This window comes from Periophthalmus magnuspinnatus, chromosome 3 (genome assembly GCF_009829125.3).
Source record: "Periophthalmus magnuspinnatus isolate fPerMag1 chromosome 3, fPerMag1.2.pri, whole genome shotgun sequence".
Classification (NCBI taxonomy): domain Eukaryota; kingdom Metazoa; phylum Chordata; class Actinopteri; order Gobiiformes; family Gobiidae; genus Periophthalmus; species Periophthalmus magnuspinnatus.
In genome coordinates, this window is record NC_047128.1 from 29642135 (window position 1) to 29661571 (window position 19437).

Here is a 19437-nt window from a genome sequence, read left to right on the forward strand (position 1 = left end):
TCATCATTTCGTAATCCGATATTAGAGAAAGAGTAATTAATCCAATGAGGATTACCCCACCCTTTTAAACTTACACAGCACAGCTATATTGTATGTTAGTTTAAATGTGTTTGTTTATGTTTATTACCGTCTCCAAGGTCAAAAAATTGTAATACAATGTTTTGCCTAGTTTTGAGCCATTAGCATCTGCCTGTTTCATCTATGGTCGAATCCTGTCAGCTGTGCTGTCAACCACAGCCCGCTTCATGTTCAAAAGTGTTGTTATTCTATGAATGAATATTGAAATTGAATCTAAGAATCACTAATTATGTTCCCATTCTGTTATTTGCAGTATCTGCTGGATGAGTGGTTGCTGTGTGAAGAGCTTACACTACAAACGCAGCAGTGTCAGTCTGTCCTCAGTTTCCGGCTTGTGTTTGTGGCTCTGATAACGCTGAACAGGAAGACAGCGAGAGAGGGAGACGTCTGAGCTGAGAGGAAACTGCTGTGGCTTCTTCTTTAACCTCAGAATGACTGAGTTCTGGGTTTGTTTTAGCTGCTGCATAGCAGAGCAGCCTCAGCCGGTGAGTATATGGAGATTCAACTCATTTGGTCACATTTGGGTAATATTATTTTGACACTGCTATGAGCTCCCTTTTAAGTTTTTTTTTTTTTTTGTTCTTACAGATACTACAGCTCATTAGATACATTTTATGTCCAACTGTAACATTTATAGTAGTAGTAATAGTATTAAGTACTACTGCTGGCATACTCCTAATATTAACAGATATTTGTAGTTGAATAGAACCTTAATAACTAATCTGATTTTGTCGTATCAAAATGATCAACAACTAATAATACCAGTCCATTGCCTATTACACAAGATGCCTTGTGTGTTTCAAATGTATTAAAAACATCAGGCCCATGAATAGTGTACAATGCCACAAATAACAATAAAATGTTTTGTGTTATTTTTGTTCCAGAAACGACGACGGCGAATTGATCGCTCTATGATTGGGGAGCCAACAAACTTTGTCCACACCACGCATGTGGGCTCAGGCGACATGGGCCTGGCAGCAGTATGTTTATTGTTTGTTTTTGTGCAGTTGTGTTTCTGGTCTTTTACTTATTCACGCTAGTGTTTTTGTCATTAAAGGTGGATATTGTTCAGGCCCAAATGAAATCCAAAGGGGGCTATTCACATGGAGGATCTGAAGGGTCTCAGTTATAGCACGGTAAGACACAGTTTTGTTTCTTTGAATGAGTTTTGTTCAGCTAGTTTGTGTGCTTTAATAACATACATACAGCATATTGTCACATCATTCACAGCAATGCAGCCACATTCTTGTTAAGGAATGTATAATGTGATAATGTTAAATCAATAGTCCTTCTGTTTTCTATATTCACATTGCACGTCTAGCCTTGTTTCTGAAAAGAAGTGATCAGATCTCAAGGTTTAATATTCTACCCAATTCTTGTGTTTCTTCACACCCATGAGATCTAAAATGGTCAATGAACATGCAGAGCTATACTGATTTTCTGCTTGATCTAAAATGCTTTTTCATGGACAGTTTGTCATGACCTATGCTTTCACTTGTAAATGTACTAATGTTTGTCTGTTCCCTGTCTTTACAGCCATTCACTGGTGAAAACTACTGTTGGTTAATAAAAGCAGTTCTGTCTGTGAAGGACACAGGACCAAAAGATTCTACTGCTTTTTAGCAAAATGTATATATTTTTATTTCTCGTTCCTTTTAATGAAAGCACTGCTATCCATACGCTGCCATACTGTTGCACTGTATAGAATAGCTGTTTAAAAATAGATAGGAGGCCATAGATGGAGCATAAACTCAGATGTCTGCTGTGTGTGTGTATGAGCAAACAAAAACATTGCTGTTGTTGCCCATTTGATGCCTGTATTTATTTTCTGATGCTATGAATGGACCTCATGGTGGCTGGGCCACACTGGAGATTTGGAATATTCAGTTTCATGCTTTATTCTCAGAGGTTTATTGAGGAACAGTTGGCAAGATAAAAGCAGCAAGGTTTAATTCTGAGAAATAGTCATGATCTCTGAGTTGCTTTTCAGGGTTAATTATTGCTTTTTCCAAACTTGAATTGAGTAGAGTACACTGGACCATACGTTGTACATGCACACTTGCTTAGGAATTTTTCTTCAATCAGTGTATTATTTATCATCTTTTAGGGTAAACTGTAGTGACTTTGAATGAACTATGAATTTTCTATGTGCTTTCTGTGGTCATTTTCTAGATTTCGTTTGCCAACATTATTTTATTTTTATATTTTTTCCTGTCTAAAACCCATCTGCAAACTGTAGAGAATATGACTTGTTTTGCTAAAATAACTGAGGGTAACAGTATGTACACTCTCTGGAAATTATTTTAATAGAGAAATGGTGTGCAGACATCACTGTTGGATGAGACGTCTGGTTCATGTTTGCAACAGTGTTTTGGGGTTTAATCGTTTCAGTGTTAAAGATGCTTTGTGTGGATTTTAACTTCCCATAACTTGGCCTTCACACAATTGAGTTTCCATTTTGAAATCGCCACGTTTCTGTTTGTGCCAAAGGACAAAGGTATCTTTAAAGGCAATTGGTTATTATCATTATGTTAAAATAGGCACTATTTTAGAACCAAACTATACTTGTACTTATTTCTTCAGAATGGGTTTTGTAATCAGGTGAAATGCAAAGAACAGACCAGCGGGTTTTGGACTGTTCAGTCTTGAGTAGGCAGTGTATTTTGTATGACAAAAAGTCTATTATAGTTGTTGTAACTCCTATTGCTCCATTTATTTTATTTTTATTCCAATCCATAGTTATTAATTGCATTTTAAGATGCAAAGAAGTCTGCCTACTGAAGCTCTGTGTAATTGTACAAACTGCTTTAGAATGTCTCCCATTATAATGCGTTTTGAACTGTAAAGATACTGTCTATAATCTATAGTGTAAAATGAGCTAAGCTAATGTTATCTGTAAGAATTCATATTTTTATTCACAGCAGCAACATTGAAATCCAGGTCTTAGATTTTCTTTTTTATTATGGTGCTTAAAGCCAAGCCATGAAAATGTTCATTTGTATCTGCATTAACTGTGCTGTAACATTTACAGGAATGAATGTAATTGTTATTGGTTGTTGTTGTACTGTTAATGTAAGCGAACCTCAAACTGTAAACCATCCTCCAAAAAAGAAAAACGTACATAAACCAGCAGGTTGTGCAAGTGGACCATTTGAATGTTGGAGATTTTTGTTTGTTCTGCTAAGGACCTGTTTGCAATTTTCAAAATAAAACAAAAAGATCTGAGCTTTTTTGTTTATATATTTGTATTATACAAGACATTTTAATGATATTTGCACACTTAAACTAGATTTTAAAGCAAGAATGTGAAATACTATGTGTTAGCAAAAATCACAATTTTCTATCAATTTGTATTTTATTCTTACAAATTCTGTGGTAGGAACAGTGACCATTAAATAGTTGCTATTCATAGGTAATGGGCAACATGAAGCCACAGCTTTTTCAAGAGGTAGTCACACTAATATAAAAACCCTTGCTACCAACTAAAATATTTAAAAAATCCAAATTTGTGTATCACAGACAAGTTAGTCTCACATATTAAACTTTAGACAACTGTAAATCATGTACTGACAGATCCATAATTTTACCCCTGATGTGACTTCAGTGAACCAAAGATTTGAATGACAGAGGCTTGGTTTGGAAGAGGATCATTTCTTATACACTCAGCACAAACAGGACTGACAAGCAGATGACTGACGGAGCACTTTTACCTCTCAGGTGCCCCTCTCTGGTTTCCCTCCTTCAGTGCTCAGCTCAGCAGGTAAAACAGCTGAGGCATATCACAGTAGTCCAGGGGAATATAGTTAAAACATTACTGCATCACTGTTTGGTGATAGGAAGACCAGTCATTGAGTTCTCTGATATAGTTTGGGAAAAGTTCATTGTAGTTTTCTGTTTGTGGGCCAAAATCCTCTGTAGGCCCTGAAAAATACAAAACAAAATTAAATGACTGCAGGAAATATGAAATGTTAATGTAGAATACTTTTTCATTAGGGAAACCTGAACTATTAGCCATTTTGATGTATATTGTCTGATGCAACAAATGAAATACATGCATTTGACGCTTCATAATAGTCAGGTTAAAAAATCTGAATATTTTTTCCCTGATGATTATATAACTTACAGTGCCAGTGGTTCTCAAGTGAATGTGTTCTCCATGTTCTGGGTTCACACATGTAACTCAAACTGTCGGCGTTATTTAGATGGTCCATTAACTAAAAGTGATACAAGATACAAGAAGAAAGGCCATGTTGACATTTTGGAGGAAGTGAAATAAATGTTTATTAAAAAAAAAATTGTAAATACCTTATAAACAGCTTCTTTCTGCTCCTGCTCATCAGCCTCTGTTGACATGGCTAAACAACAAAAATGTGCCACGTTACACAATTATCTTTGCATTTATTCATCTCAATAGTGTTCACTGACCATGTGATGAAGTGCTGCTGAAAATGTCTTTTTGCACTGGGTCTGGGGTAGATTTGATTATAGCAGGTTGCCAGGGCTGTGTTGCACATTTTTCATTGTCTTTGTTTGTTGCTGACCTGTTTGATCTTTGCCCTGAAGTGTGACAGTGGACATGACTGAAAAACTGAACTGGTAAAAGTTTGTTAGTATTATTTATCTTATTTCTTACCTCTCTTGCGCCTAAGGGTTTGTTTGTTTGGCATCATCCGATACACCCTGTATGCATTCGTTCCTTTTTTCTTGCTGTGCTCCCTCAGCTCACAGATATCAGATAAGGAATTCAGCGCACATCGAAAATTTGCTTTCCATGTTTTTGGGTCTGGTTTGTCCTTTCCTGGTTCATATCGTCCTGAAGAGAACGGAAAACATTATTTAAGTCTATAGTTTAATTTTTCATGTATAGAGTATCAATTGATTTTGAAATCGGATACTAACTGTTTATAAGAGGTTATTGAATTGATTGAAAACAAACCCAACAATTTAAATGGCAGCTATTTCACATCTCCTATACACTCTCCCACACAGCATAAAATGATGTTTCTTTGTATTGTGACAGTAACATGATAGGCCACTTAAATACACTCATCATGCACTTTGCAAAATCAGTTCCCATGATATGAAACATCTGCATTCTTATTTTCTAGGGGTATAAAGAAATGTCTTCTGGTTTGTAAATGTTAAAAGTGATCGATCAAGTTTTACCATAAAGCAAATTGATTGGCGTACTTTAAGAGCTCTCTTTGTAAGAATGCTGCTGATCAAGATAAACATGCCATCATTTCAAGCAGAAAACTATGCAGACAAGTAGCTGCCATGTGGGTTGTTGAAAATGTAAAGTCTTTGTAAAGTAATGTGTTCACCTGTCTCCTCTTTTTTATATCATTCATATGGTGATAGGTTACATACTATTAAAAACATTCTAATGATATAGAATTATTTGACAGATAAAACCATCAATTGCCAAAGAATAGAATAAAGATCTTCGGCATAAGTCTGAATACCATTACCATTCACATAAGTACACATGTTTTTCAATGCTCATACCAGTGTGCATCGCCCAGCTCCTGAAGAGAGTGGCATCCCTGTCAATACTCCAGCCATGACGAGCTGCGTGCTTCCAAGGAATCTGAAAAATCTGTGCCGACTATAAACAAACATACATTTTTATACATTTTTTTTTTTTAGTGTTAAGAGTTTGGTGAAAAATCCTCAACACAAAACATAATAATTTACCCGGTCAAGCCATCTGACCCCTGGATACTTCCCTGAATGTATCTGCTCCTCCAGCCACGCTCTCAGTCTCAGACGACCCTGATGCTGCATGTTATACAAAAACTCTCTTCATCAAAGGCCAACAAGTAGTGTGCCAAGGAGTTTGAGTAAGTTCCAAAGATATGCCCTCTCCAGCGTTTATCCAATCAGTTACATTACACTTTTGACACTCCATGTCCTCTGCCAATGATTGAGTGTGTGTTTTAATGGCTTCTCACATTACAGGAAATGCTCTATTAAAAATATGTAGTAATCTATCTTGTTCTATCATCTTTTTCTCTCTCTTACTACACCCACATAAAAAATCTTCTTTCGCTTTCACTGTTTCACAAGGGTTATTTAAAATCAGCTTAGTAACTATTGTTTGCAGCCAACACTTTACATTTAATAGGCCTAAAGTTTTAAGTATCTCCCATATTCAATCGGAAAACACAAAAAAAGCTCCGGTAATGTGTGGGTCTCGGAAACATTTTATTTACAAATGTGTAGCCATTAATCACATTTACTGGATTTGTGCCAAGTTTCTTTGTGAAAGGTTTGGCAGTTACATTTCTAGAGAAGAAAACGAGGAAGTAATCTTAACCAGCTTTTAAATATGTTGTTGACATGGCAAGATTGCATTTGAGGGAACCAAACGATGTGTGACATTTCTACAAAAAAACAAAACCACTTTATAAAAAACAAACACACACACAGCTATACAAATACATATAGACCATACTGTATGCTTTAGAAAGTGCATTGCAATAGCACAGGCAAGTACAAATAAATACTTTTAGTGTATAATGGTCATCTATTGTGAAATGTAAAAGACAAAAAGTCAAAAGAGATGTGCAATTCTGAGCATCACCAACTAAAATTGATGAATGAAGGTAAACGTTTCTTGAATGAACATTAAACACAGTGATATCCAGGGTCTACAATGATCTCATCAGACACATGTGGGATTCCTACCTCAAAATGGCCCACCTCTGAGGTTTTTAAAATATTTGTCAATCCAGTTAGGAATGACAATGACTGACAATCACTAGTATGTTCTAATAGCACATTATTGGACGGCTCTACTTCCTCAAACGCCTGGTAACCATAAACTACTGGGAGAAAGCTGTGAGAGGCAGGTGACAGACCATTACAGGCGTCTTCTGACAGAGTACAAGGCTGATCAATAGTCAAAACATGAGGAGGAATGAAGAAATCTTGTAGCGGTGGCGCGTCACTTGAATGGTACCCTGAATCACCCGTCACCTGCCTGTCAGCGTCATCTGTAGTTTTTGGACTTTGGGTAAATATATAACTTTTATTCTCAAACATCACTGGACAGGCGGTTGTCTTCGCGCAGTTTTCTTTGGGATCCCTGTATTCCGGGGTGTCCGTACTTGGAATAAACATCGGGAAGGCGTTCTTTAGGGCGCCCAGGACACGCGCTTCGATGTCCGCTGGTTCTGTGTTTGCATAGTCCAGAGAAGACGAGGCCGAGCTCATGCCGCTGCTCTGCCCTGACCTGCCGCTGCTGTCACACAGGGACTCCTCAGACCTGTGGAATGATCCCAAATTAAATAATATATTGTGGAGTTATTAAAGGTGCACTAACGTTTCTGGTGAGGGGTTTGCTACCTCCTTCTCTCCACCAGAAAAGTTAAACTGTGCACCTTTAAATGCTGACATGTTTTGAGAACTGTTATGTCTCTGGTGATATGGTTTGCCATTAATGAGAAGCAGAAGTTAAGTAAGAAAGAAGATATGTAGTCATCACTAGAAATACTAAATTTCAAGGTATCTATACGTATTTTTTACTTACAACATCAGACTGGAATAAGGAATAAGCGGTTCTACAGTTAAAGGGTAAACGGACAGGAACTCCGGTGTCAGAATCTGCATGAAGCATTAAGAAAGTACAAAAATGTTAATAAAGACCTACAATTAGACAAATGTTTTAATTGCGACATACGTACCACTTCCTTCTTAGGTTTAATATTCAGAGGGTTTGGCTTTTCAACCATCGCAGCTCCGTCCCATAGCTTTCCTTTTAACCTGTGAGTAAAAAAAAGTATTATACTGTATATATCTGACATCTCATCTACCCATCCTTACCAAATAACTACATGGGTTCAATAATTTGGTGACTTTAAAAAGGGAAACAGTCCAAAAACGTTCCCTATAATCTGATAAGCCCTGTATGTGCCTACTGTATGTGACTTACTTGATAAAAGAAGCAAAGGACACTCCGCTGATAACAATTGCAATAATACACAGGACTATGATCACTGCGATAAACAGACCATTTTGGGACAAATCTGTAGAGATACAATTTTACTAATTACTAACATGTTATAAAGATTCGTAAAGACTTAATAAATAAATTGTGCGTTACCTGTTGTGAATTCCATCTCTTGGCTGCTGTCACTATAAACATTAAATAGTGTGTAGGTCCTCACACTGACCACATAATCTGTATTTGCCTCCAAAGTGCGACCAAGTATTTCATAAATATTCATGTCTTCCACTGTACTTGGCTTCACAATACTGATATTCTAATTAAAAAGACAACAAAATCCATATGACATCACAGTCCAGCGTAAATATCAAGACACCAAATAAATCTTACCTTAAACGTATCTCCTTTTTTCCAGTATGTCACAGTGGCGGAAAGTTCATCACGGATTGACCTTTTTGCATTTGTTTTCCATTTTATTTGATAGATATTGTTTAATTTATCCACAGAGAGAATGGTTGGAGTTTGGGGTTTTACTGTTTAAAAAAAAAAAAAGGTTTGGGTTGATTCAAATGCACATTCTTTTAAAATGACTCAGTGGTGACTTGGTTGAAGTGGGGAATGATTATGAAAGAAATAAAAGGTGCAGGGTTTACAAAATGCACCTTCGTCCTCTTCCTTTTGGTCATGACAGTAATGACAAGGCACATAACAGTATTTAAGTTAACTGTCTGATTATTTAGTTTTTTTCTTTAAACTGATGCTAACAAATTGAAGTGGCATAAGCAATACATAAATAAACACATAGATAAATAGAAAAAACTACAGTAAACTACAGTAATAGGTCTAGGCCATCTGCTATTGCCCATAAAATAGTAACTGAAAACCAAATACTCACTGGTTTCATATATTTTGATTGGTTGTCTGTACACACGTAGTCCATTTTCATAAACCTCTGCAACAAATTCATTGCCAAGAATAACTGCGGTGTCGTCTATCCATTTGCAGCAGCATCCTCCTGCGCACGGGTCAAACACGCACATCCCCGCGGGCCTATAGACACAAGGCGCTGGTTAGAGGCACTTAGGCCACGTACAGCTGGAAACATCAAAAGGAACAAACACTTTGGGAGCTAAAATAATACTTAGTTCTTACTGTTCAGTGTCGTGGAAAGTCATTCTGAGTTCCGTGCAATTACGCGCGTCAGTGTGACAAAACACCAATGTCTCATAGTCGTTTGTGCAGTTAAGATTCAAACCTGGGTTAGACAATTGTATCCCATTTACATTTAATAGGCCAAATAAGAACAATGTAGGAAACACAGACTTACCAGATGTGTCACACACGATGATCCCCACAATGAGAAAGATAAAATAAACCATAGCGCCAATTTGCTAAAACAAAAACGGAAACCTTACATTATTCTACAGTCTACATTAAAATGTCCTATGTATGATACTGTAATAGCATAACAATAGTTATTATTACCTTATGTTAATCCTAAAAGTATAGCTTCATATCCAGTGCATTTTTGTGCGGTAGAGTTGATCTTACTTTCCGCCCTTTCATGGGAATAGTTCTCTTCCTTTATTGGGAAACCCATTGCGCAAGCTACACTTTCCGTGGAAGGACGTCCCACTCGTTTTATCAAAGCTGCCCCAGTGCTTCACCAGGACACGGCGCTATTGTGCACTGACGCACTGGGCTGAGGGCGCAGCGCCTGAGCGTCTCTTTTTCTGGCGCTGCCGCAGACGCGCACGGGGGACCAAAATGTCCAGTGGAACCTTTGACACTGCGCCACCAGTATCGAAAATCTGGACTGCTTTGAAGCGCCTGGATAAAAATGGTTTGTATATTTGTTGTTGCTCGTTTTCAAGAGAAATGTTTAGATTAGTTTGTTATTATAAGCCTTTATCCCGTTAATTGCGCGTCTGTGTCCATAGCAACAGGTCCTTAAAGCACCGTGAGGTTGTAAATGAACAGTTTTTGCAATTTTGTTCCCACTTTATTAAAAGATAAGCTAACACAGGGTTTCAAGTACATCCAAACAATGTTTTTTTTTTCTTTTTTCCCCCCTTTTTTTGTATGCTCTGCACTTCGTAAGAACAGGTGCATTTGACACAAAGCCTTAGAGCAGATGGGCCCACGTAGGGCTGTGTGCGTGTGATCTGGAAAAAAATAATGTTTGACCCCTTTTTAAATGTGTCAAATATTAGAGAGAAAAAAAGTACAGTACAGTTCAAATGTTTGTTGTTGCAGACAATAGAGTGGTAGCACTTCGTGAAGTACTGATTCCCCCAGGATCTGATTTAGCAGCAGTTATTCAAGTAAGTCCTGCTTTAGTCTATTTTTAAAAGGCCTTTTACCAATGCAGTGCACTGATGTTCACCCATTATCCTAAATAAAGTACATATTCATACATTATAATATAATTGTTTGTTGTGTTTTAGGCAAAATAGGCATGTACCCAACCATTATGTGTTATTAGTGCAGACTGACTTTTCTGTCCCACGGCAGCTGTGACTTCGGTGGTAATTTACCATGTGAAAACTGTATGTGAAGAAATTAGTGTAAAGTAGACTACTTTACCATTCAAAAAAACACTAGTCTGAAAGCAATGATTTATAATATCAATATCTGTGTGTACAGACCAATAGGCACTACTTTAGTTTTTTATTTATTTTTATTTTATTATTTTATATATTTTTTTGCATCTAAGATATAAAACTACACTAGTCATGTTATATGGTTAACAGAGTAAAACTGCACACAAGTAAATTGTATGAGCAAACTTATCTTTTCCAGATTTTCACAAGTACATTTCGACTGAATTCACCAGACCTTATATTAAAGATCAGAAATCATCGTGGCTTCTTGATTCCTTTAAATGGCTCAGTTCCTGTTAACAGCAAACATAAGTAAGTCAGGTTATCTGATGGAGACAATTCAACTTAGGCCCAGTGAACTGTACTAAATGTGTATTATGGTTCATTGTAGGCCTTATGTACTTGAAGTGACCAGCATCTTTCAGCATGGTAAGTCTGGTTTGATAACATCTTGACAGAGTTGACATTTGAACAACTAACCTATTTTTTTATGATGGCAGTGACTGTAAAGGCTCGGACTATTCCCATGACTGTGATCAACAAGAGCATGAAAACCAGGTTACATATCATTGATAGGAGGGTAAAGAAGACCTACTGAACAAGAATAGACTAGACAAGACTAGACAAAAAAAAAAAAAAAAAAAAGACTAACGCATTTTATTGCAGATTCAACGACTGGAGGAGCTGCTGCCTCAGATTAAACAGAGACACAATGAAAAACTGACCCAGGTATTAGCAGGACCTTTACTCATATATTGTTACATCATTTTAATTATTTTAAAACTATATTGGTCATATTTAGGAGATAGAATGTCTCACTCAAAAGTTGAATTTTCTTCACAAGAGAATGCAGGTTAGTAATCATGTTTAACACTATGATTTTTATTTTTTATTTTTTTTACAATACATAATTCAAAACATGTAATGGAGTGTTGGATTTCACTTGTAATGTCTTTTTATTTGTGTTTTTAGATAGCTGATTCTCATACCTGGAAGGGAATGCTGACCAGAGCCCCTTTATGGTGAAACTCTGTAAAAAGTAGATTTATGTCAATTTCTCTGTGTACAGTCCAAAAATGAATAGGCTCTACTTCTAAGAAATAAAACTACACTTGATCTCTCATGCTATATGGTTAATAGAGCCTCTTTATGGTGAAACTCTGTAAAAAATAGACTCTTCAATACACATGTTAAATTATAGCCTACTTTTTTTTTTTTTTTTTTTTTTTTGACTTTTTATTTAATAAAAGGTAAATATATATAAATCCACTGTAATAGTACGATATCATCTTCTTTTCCGTCACTGGTATCTATAAATTAGTAACACCCATATTTACATACACGTACATGTCTAATAATATATTGTAAACCACTAAATATGACGAGACTCACAGATGTAATGACCAATTTTGACCAGTAGGTGGCAGTGGTAAAACATTTAGAGTATTAATATTTGTAAAAGAAGAAGAGGCATTGTCCAATCAGAGGCCGGCTTCCGGTTTGTTCAACTTTTTACATTAAAACAAGATGTAATGGACCTCGTGAATATTTAAAAGCGTAGTTGATTGTTTATAGAAATGCTTATATTGATCGCTTTTTAGACAATGGTATATGCTATATTTTAAATGCCTTTGAGAAGAGTTCTGGTTGAGTGCGCTGTGTTGTCTCTACAAGACTCGTGCGTGTTGTACCCGTACTGCAAAGGCTGCTTTTCAAGAATAGACACTGATTCAGCTGACACAAGGTAAGCTTTAGTTATGGTACTGAATAACATACATGCGGGTGAAGAGAGGAATGTAAGCCGCGAGGAGTTGACTGTGATATCTTTGTGTTTCTAACAGACTTTACTGCTCCAAGTGCGGGTACAGCTGTGCCCGAAGCCTATTGGACTACAGATACCGTCTCTCTCTGCGCGTGGCCCGTGGGAGTAGCTTGTTTGGAGTCACAGTTTTTGGAAACAGCTTGAATCAGTTCTTTGGTATACATGCAAGTGGCTTACAAAGGTCAGAGGCTGTGGATTGTTATCAAAATGTAACAATGATAAAGATCCTAACATATATAATTCATATTTCCTATTATGTTTATAGGTTGGTAGAAGATAAAACTGGACCTTCAGAAGCGTTATCTAAATCTACATTGCTGGTGAAAGCTGTGGAGGAGTGTTTCATTGGCAAACATTTCATCTTTGGCATAAAGGTGCAAATACACTTTATTGCTAGACAACAGGAGCCGAGTGAGGGTCTTAAATATTCATTGCGTGCTTTGTTGTCTTCTAGGTAACTGACAGTGATAATGAGCCTTGGGTGGGACGTTCTACTAGCAGTAATAGCATGGCTCAGCTTATTGCCACACAGATGATCCTTCCTAAACCTGCAGGCCTAAGGGGCTGCACTGTTCTAATTTATTTTGAGGCAATTCTTCAAAAAGCTGCAGAGGCCAAGCTAAGCACAACAGATGCCTTTAAATATGCAAAGCTACAAAGAGAAGCACTGTGGCCAGTTCCGGACAATTCACAGACTAGTGAATTCACAGATGAAAAATTTTGTTCTTCTGATTTCCTCCCTTTGCCTCTTTCAAGGTATGCAATTTACAATGTTTTAACACATATAAAATATATGTTTAATACATATAAAATATATGTATAAATAATGTTTTTTTTTCTGACGTGTCATGATTATTGACAATTCTGTTTTCTTTTGTTAAATAATATGGTGACAATTATTGTGTGTTGTTCATTACAGACCACACCGTCTGGACAGCTCTCTCAGCCCAACTCCGCCCTGGCAGCAGACTCTTGGACTAATTACTTCATCGGCAGAGCAGGAAGAAAGAAGCCAGGATGATACTAACAATCCACCCTTTATGGAAAAGGATGTGCAAAGCAGCACTCCAGCTAAAGCTTGGTTGGGCCTTTCTCCAACTCCTCACAAAACTACTCGACTGACCCTCCCTGTCATGGACTTCACCACTCCGGACATTACCAAGTCTATTTTGACTGCATGTCAGGAGGAATACCCACTCTCTGAGAGTCTTACTGAGTTTTTGAAGGCCAAAAACACTCAAGATAAATTGTCTTTGGAATTAGCTGACCATGTTAAATGTGTGGATAAGAGCCAAGTGGACACGAGCCAAGCTAATTATGTTTGTAATAAGCACAATGAGACCAAAATCGTATCAAGTATAGAACCCAATGAAGGCAGTGAAGATGAGCAGTCTGAAAGTGGTGCCTACAATTGTTCAGCAGATCTCTTCAGCAACTCACCAAGGATGGATCTGAGTCCAGCGGCCTTTGGCAATTCCCCATTTCAAGATGTCTGTTTTCCATTACCTACATTTAAAGGACTCATACATAAACAACCAGTGGATACATATTCAAAACCTTTGTCTGAAAAAGCAGATTTATTTTTAACACCAACCAACCAGAAAGCAGAACAGGGTAAACATAGTCTAAGAAAGAGTTTTCAACTTGGGACAAGTTTTGATTTTATTCCTGTATCACAGTCAACACCTGCTGAAAAAGGAAACTGTGTTCAGTCAAACTTAAGGACCAAATATGTAAGAAAATGTACAAAAGAAAATATTTTAAATGGCGGAAACCAGGCCACACACCACTTCTGTGTTACTCCTACAAGCAGATGCAAAAAAACAAACAAACGCGGAGATGGTTTATGTTTAAACTCAAGAATCCATAAACGCAGGTCAAGTAGTGTTGGAAATAACAATAGAGATAGTATACTGATTGTTCCACCTACACCTGCTGATCACCATAAGACACTATTCAAACCAGAATCAAAGTTTGACTGTAAGTTATATGAATGTGCAGTTGAGGAAAATGAATTATGTTCTAATGCAGATGAAGACTGTGATTGGTCAAGGGATTTATTTTCTGATTCAGTCTGATTGGCTTTCTTTATTTGTTGATGTGGCTGCCAAGTCTTGTTCCCATTTGTACCCAGATTCTGTGGCTTAGAGCTTCTCTCAAGAATTCAGATCCATTCAGATTCAGATTCAGTCATGACCCCCTGTTAGAAGCTATTCCCACATGCCCACAACTCTTGCACTACTAGCTGACATTTTGTCTAGTAAAAATAAATTATCTAAAAATATTGTCTAAAACCTAATGTTTTAGATGTTAAGAAGTATGACATTGACCTCTCTTGAATATTATAATGATTAAACTGTCATATTTGTTAAGGGTATGACATATATTGATTCATAGGGCTCAATGTTTTGTGCTATTATAAAATAAAATACAGTAAATACAATAAAATACATATCAGATGTTTGTGATATTAAATGTCTAGCCAACTGACAAATAGCAGTTTAGAATTATAAACCTCAAAAGAGGAAAGAATGTCCTTGTATGGGTAAAAACCTCAGCACCCCTTACATTTCATATCTCATGTGTGCTGCCCTTGAAAAACTTCACAGACCAGTTTTCAAAATAGTATTTTTTGTGTAAAATAACAGTTGTAACAGTAATAAACGCTTTCTGAGATATGATGACACAAGGTAATTGGTTGATGTAACTTGTAACCAATGTAACTTTAAAGTAATATACTTTTCCTTGAATAATTGTACACATTGTGCTGTGGTACGAACCTGGGACACAGGTGCAAGTGTCCATATTGTACAAGTGGTAGCTTGGATAATTTGTGGCTGCATTTGAAAGTTTGTGTGACTAAAATAAATTGGCTGGGGTGATACCAAGATAAATTTACATTGTTAAAAGTGATACGGGGCCACTATATAGGTGTGTGCCAAGAGTGATCCAGTCTTTTGGAAAAGAATATAATAATAATGACATCACGCACCCACAACCACTCATATGTGCAATACTCTGTCATGTTAAACGCATGATAAAAAAACTGAACCTTCTTATATCATTTTATATTATAAATATTATTTTTATTGAGTGTAGAAAGCTTCTCATCTCAAATTAGAGAGTATTTCCATTGCAGCATTGCCAGTTCTGTTTGGTCACATCGCACGGTATGGAGACTTGGCAGTAATGTTAGAGACGGCTGAGATGAAGAGGCGTGACAAGCACATGGTGTGGAAGGGAGGAGAAAGTACCTTGTAAGGAATAGTCAACAAATCGTCATGGGCATGGAATAGGACAGTGGCCAGGAAAGCCTCTCCTAATCAAACTACAAGGCATTATTATTGAAAATATCTGTAGCTTTTGAAAAATATTTCAAATAATTAATATCTTTTCAGTTATCAGTGGATTTCTCTGTTCATTTTCTATATTGATACACCTCAACTGAATGTACTTGAATGAATAAATAAAGTTAATCTGTTCTCAAACATTTATTTTGTTCATAATCCCTGAGACGATTGCTCAATGCTGTGTCTATATTCCAAGTGTAAGATGTAAGTGTTAATACAGTATAATTCCCAGTCATCCCAGCTAATCTTATTGAGTGGTTTTCTTTGCTCTACTGCTTTGGACCAGTGCTGGGCTGCCTGAGTGGAGAGTGGAGAGTGACATCACAAGTGCCCCCCGTAAGCAGCTGTCCCTCAGCGTCACAGAATGCTCCCGGATCTGACCGTGTGATTGTTTTCCAACAGAGACAGCACGAGCACGTACATGTCCAAGGCTATAAAGTCCACATGTGAGTACTACTACTCATTCAAACTCAGCCTTCCACCCATAGGCGACTCAGACTAAGCTGCTCCAAAAAACATGAAGGTAGGACATTTTTGTACTTTTTATTCTAAAGATTACTAGGTAGGTATTGCATGTAACATTCAAAGTTTATGCTGAGCTTACTCACATAATATAACCCATTTCAACACTATTACATTACATTTCATATATTATATTCATTTTATTCATAGTCCTACTAACACTATAGTTGTTACTACTAACCTATGGGCTACAGCTATTTTTAAGAGGCTCCCTTTTCGATGACAGCTAGTACTACATTCCTTCCACTGTTTTTGTTGTTGTTATTATTATTTATTTATTACTTATTAGTTATTTATATTGGGCAAGTGAGTTAAATTTAAACATTAAATGAAATATTAAAATACTCTATCCTACATTTTGTTTTATATTGCATATGTAAGATATGGTCTTGGGTTGAACCCAATTTAGCACTAATATAGATTTAGTTTGGTGCTTTTCTAGTCCTGGTTTTGTCCTGGTTTAGTCCATGTTTAACTGTGAGGTTAAATCCCAATTTAATCCCAAATTTGTATGATGTCCTGAGTGTGCAAGTGTGATTGCTTTAAAATTTGAATAACATTGCATAACAGAATACAACATAACATAACAGAAGGCAACATCATTAAGTATACCCAGATATTTTCTTGATGTATCTAAATTGACCATACTTCACAGATGGGACATATAACTGAGGATTACTGTACTCGTGCTGCTTCATTGATGGCCAAGTTAAACCACCAGAGAATGCAGGCTCAGTTCTGTGACTGTGTCATCAGGAAGGGACTAGGCCAGGTCTACCCTGTGCACAGGTAAGACACTGGTGGAATATGGCTTCCGCTATAGCTTCTGTAAACTGTCATTATTAACACGCCATTATTAACATGGCATTTAGGCTATAACATGTTTTTCCATGTGGCTATTAATAAATGTAATGTTTTTCCAGGTGTATCTTGGCTGCCTCCAGCCCAGTGCTTGCTTCTATCCTGGATTCTAGTGGCGTCTTAGTGGAGCTGGAGGCCCCTTGTCTGTCTGACTGTATCCTGGGATATTTGCTGGACTACATCTACACTGGCACTTTGCCACAATTGGATTACAAACTTTATTCATATTTGCTTGCTGCTGCTCAATACCTGGAGATGGATGAACTACAACTAACTATAAGGACTAAAGCAGCAGATACACATGAATATTGCAATACAACAGATGAAGCCAATAGATTTACTTTATTAACACCAAGGATAGATTGTTATAAAAACCCATCAGAATCTCCACTCCACTACTGCAGTGATTGTGTCTATATTAAAAGCAAACCAGATGTCACCAATTCTGTAAGTTCAGAGACAGATCAGACATCTGATATTACAGGACGCTCTGACCAAAAGCAACAACTGTCAATAGTGTGCCAAGACAAAGGGAAGAATCAGTCATCTGGAGCTATAAAACCAGAGACTTGGCACAAAAACGAACAGGAAGAGGCCAGATCACATCTATTTGTCTCAACTCAAGAACAAGAGAATGAACCAACCCAAATTGAGAAGACACAAGGTTTTTGCAAACATAGCAACGTTAAAAATGAAAAAATACAATCAAATTCAAGAGAAGGCAAGAATCATAATTCTTCCTGCAGTTCTACATCTGTTATCCGCCATATTAGCAGAGTAACAAGAGTACCTGAGGGCAATGTGGCTATAAAACTTCCTCATGCCACTGAGCCCTGCACTGGCCAGATCATAACAGAAAGAACATACAGTGACATTGCTGAAGACACAAAGGCCTCATATCTCCAATTCATCAACCAGGATCTGGAATACACTACTGCTCAGGACTACAGAAGCTGCAGTGTGAATCTGTTCGGGAATAATAATCTTGACAATTTTGAGAAAGATTCTAATAAAAATGAACAGTTTGAAATTTCTACAAAAAATACAACATGTAATTCAGTTCAAGCTGATAATGTTGCAACTGCACTTGTTGACGAAATATCAGATACAAGAATAAAGTTTCATGAAAAAGGGATATGTGCCAAGAGGAAGCCAAAAGAGGAAAACAGCGAAATATTCCGCAAATCAGCAAAAACTGATTCTTCCTCTGCTGTGACTGAAACAAGCACAGATTATTCCTCTAACGCTGAACAAGACGCAACACTGGAAAACAAAAATACAACAACAAAATTATATAGGAGTCTATCAGAGCCACCAGAAGGAAATAAATGTCAGTCTGCTTTTACTGAGACTCAGCATTCATATAGTGGGCATCTTTTTTACCACTGTGAATCCAGGAGTAGTCACATACCATTTGCACCCAATTTCAGCCCTACATTTTCAGACTCATCCAGTGGAGACAATAATGTGTCTATATTTTCTACTGTTAGTGATCAAACTGCGACATTAGACGAAGGGCAAGTTGTTTTGTTGGATATTAGCTCTAAGTCATCTGACACATTGGTGACCTACGAACGCACTTCAGAAACGCATGCAGCTGGTTCTCTAAATGAAATAAAAAAGGATCATGATAAAACTCAAAACAGTAAAGGGGCTGATAATATTCATATAACAAATTGGCATGAAGAAGGAGGGAATATTGTGACAAGCTGTACTTCTGCTTGTGGTGAAGAGTGTGCACACAATTCAACTATTTCAATGTCTGTGTCTCATCTTATACCTTCATTGAGGACGCCAGCAAATGTGTCAGACTCGTCATCACATGTGCAGCAAGCTTTTCAGTGCTCCCTGTGTGAGCGCTCCTTCAGCCAGAGAGGATCACTGAACAGACACGTAAGGAGCCATCTTGGAGTTCGGCCATTCCCCTGTCCACAGTGTCCCATGTCATTTTCGCGGCAGTACCGTGTTGTAGAGCACATGCGTGTTCACCAGCGCTCAGTCCTCGGGATGGACTTTCCAAAGCCGCCAGCCTCTTCAGTTTAAATTTTCTTCTGTACAGCAATATATACAGTTACAACTGGACTATTGCTTTTTGTGCAAAGACCTGTACCTGCACCTTTCATGCAGCAACACGCTAAAAATTGATCATTCCTAGTGCATTATTTAAAGATGAAATTAACTGTATGTACCTATACAACACACTAAACCAAGTGTCAACTGGAGGAATACGGTAATTATTTTCGCTTTGTC

At 37.2% G+C, this 19437-nt stretch overlaps 6 protein-coding genes across 9 annotated transcripts; 4 read left to right on the forward strand and 2 right to left on the reverse strand.

Annotated features, from left to right (window-relative positions):
- The first annotated feature begins 337 nt into the window (after positions 1–337).
- On the forward strand, positions 338–3303 carry cdc42se2 (CDC42 small effector 2). The gene is made up of 4 exons (XM_033984533.2): positions 338–563; positions 963–1058; positions 1136–1214; positions 1615–3303. The coding sequence occupies exons 1-3, from the start codon at positions 510–512 to the stop codon at positions 1208–1210; spliced, it is 225 nt and encodes a 74-aa protein (XP_033840424.1). The 5' UTR covers positions 338–509; the 3' UTR covers positions 1211–1214; positions 1615–3303.
- On the reverse strand, positions 3271–6113 carry LOC117387077 (interferon regulatory factor 1-like). Its single transcript, XM_033984475.2, has 7 exons — positions 5776–6113; positions 5587–5686; positions 4712–4891; positions 4504–4635; positions 4384–4433; positions 4202–4292; positions 3271–3999 (listed from the first exon to the last, which is right to left on the reverse strand). Exons 1-7 carry the CDS (start codon positions 5863–5865, stop codon positions 3890–3892), a joined length of 753 nt encoding a protein of 250 aa, XP_033840366.1. The 5' UTR covers positions 5866–6113; the 3' UTR covers positions 3271–3889.
- A 150-nt stretch (positions 6114–6263) lies between these two features.
- Positions 6264–9630, reverse strand: LOC117387008 (uncharacterized). Of its 2 annotated transcripts, XM_033984404.2 has the most exons (10): positions 9515–9630; positions 9357–9420; positions 9182–9284; positions 8925–9079; positions 8420–8562; positions 8186–8345; positions 8015–8108; positions 7767–7845; positions 7613–7686; positions 6264–7348 (listed from the first exon to the last, which is right to left on the reverse strand). In XM_033984404.2, the coding sequence occupies exons 2-10, from the start codon at positions 9406–9408 to the stop codon at positions 6709–6711; spliced, it is 1500 nt and encodes a 499-aa protein (XP_033840295.1). In that variant the 5' UTR covers positions 9409–9420; positions 9515–9630; the 3' UTR covers positions 6264–6708. The 2 variants fall into 2 exon arrangements, with proteins under 2 accessions (XP_033840295.1, XP_055087691.1); XM_055231716.1 differs by lacking the exons at positions 9182–9284; positions 9515–9630 and having other exon boundaries at positions 6274–7348; positions 9357–9412.
- A 92-nt stretch (positions 9631–9722) lies between these two features.
- Positions 9723–11827, forward strand: si:zfos-1056e6.1 (uncharacterized protein LOC107988029 homolog). Of its 3 annotated transcripts, XM_033984521.2 has the most exons (8): positions 9723–9872; positions 10286–10353; positions 10832–10944; positions 11024–11061; positions 11133–11212; positions 11299–11361; positions 11435–11485; positions 11605–11827. In XM_033984521.2, the coding sequence occupies exons 1-8, from the start codon at positions 9797–9799 to the stop codon at positions 11656–11658; spliced, it is 543 nt and encodes a 180-aa protein (XP_033840412.1). In that variant the 5' UTR covers positions 9723–9796; the 3' UTR covers positions 11659–11827. The 3 variants fall into 3 exon arrangements, with proteins under 3 accessions (XP_033840412.1, XP_055086457.1, XP_055086462.1); XM_055230482.1 differs by lacking the exon at positions 11605–11827 and having other exon boundaries at positions 11299–11572; XM_055230487.1 differs by lacking the exon at positions 11605–11827 and having other exon boundaries at positions 10880–10944; positions 11299–11572.
- A 230-nt stretch (positions 11828–12057) lies between these two features.
- Positions 12058–15943, forward strand: ddias (DNA damage-induced apoptosis suppressor). Its single transcript, XM_033984399.2, has 5 exons — positions 12058–12376; positions 12474–12635; positions 12720–12828; positions 12909–13210; positions 13374–15943. Exons 1-5 carry the CDS (start codon positions 12258–12260, stop codon positions 14530–14532), a joined length of 1851 nt encoding a protein of 616 aa, XP_033840290.1. The 5' UTR covers positions 12058–12257; the 3' UTR covers positions 14533–15943.
- Positions 15944–16120: 177 nt separating this feature from the next.
- LOC117393878 (zinc finger and BTB domain-containing protein 43-like) lies at positions 16121–19230 on the forward strand. The gene is made up of 4 exons (XM_055229899.1): positions 16121–16250; positions 16982–17115; positions 17250–18209; positions 18978–19230. Exons 2-4 carry the CDS (start codon positions 16982–16984, stop codon positions 19228–19230), a joined length of 1347 nt encoding a protein of 448 aa, XP_055085874.1. The 5' UTR covers positions 16121–16250.
- Positions 19231–19437: the final 207 nt, after the last annotated feature.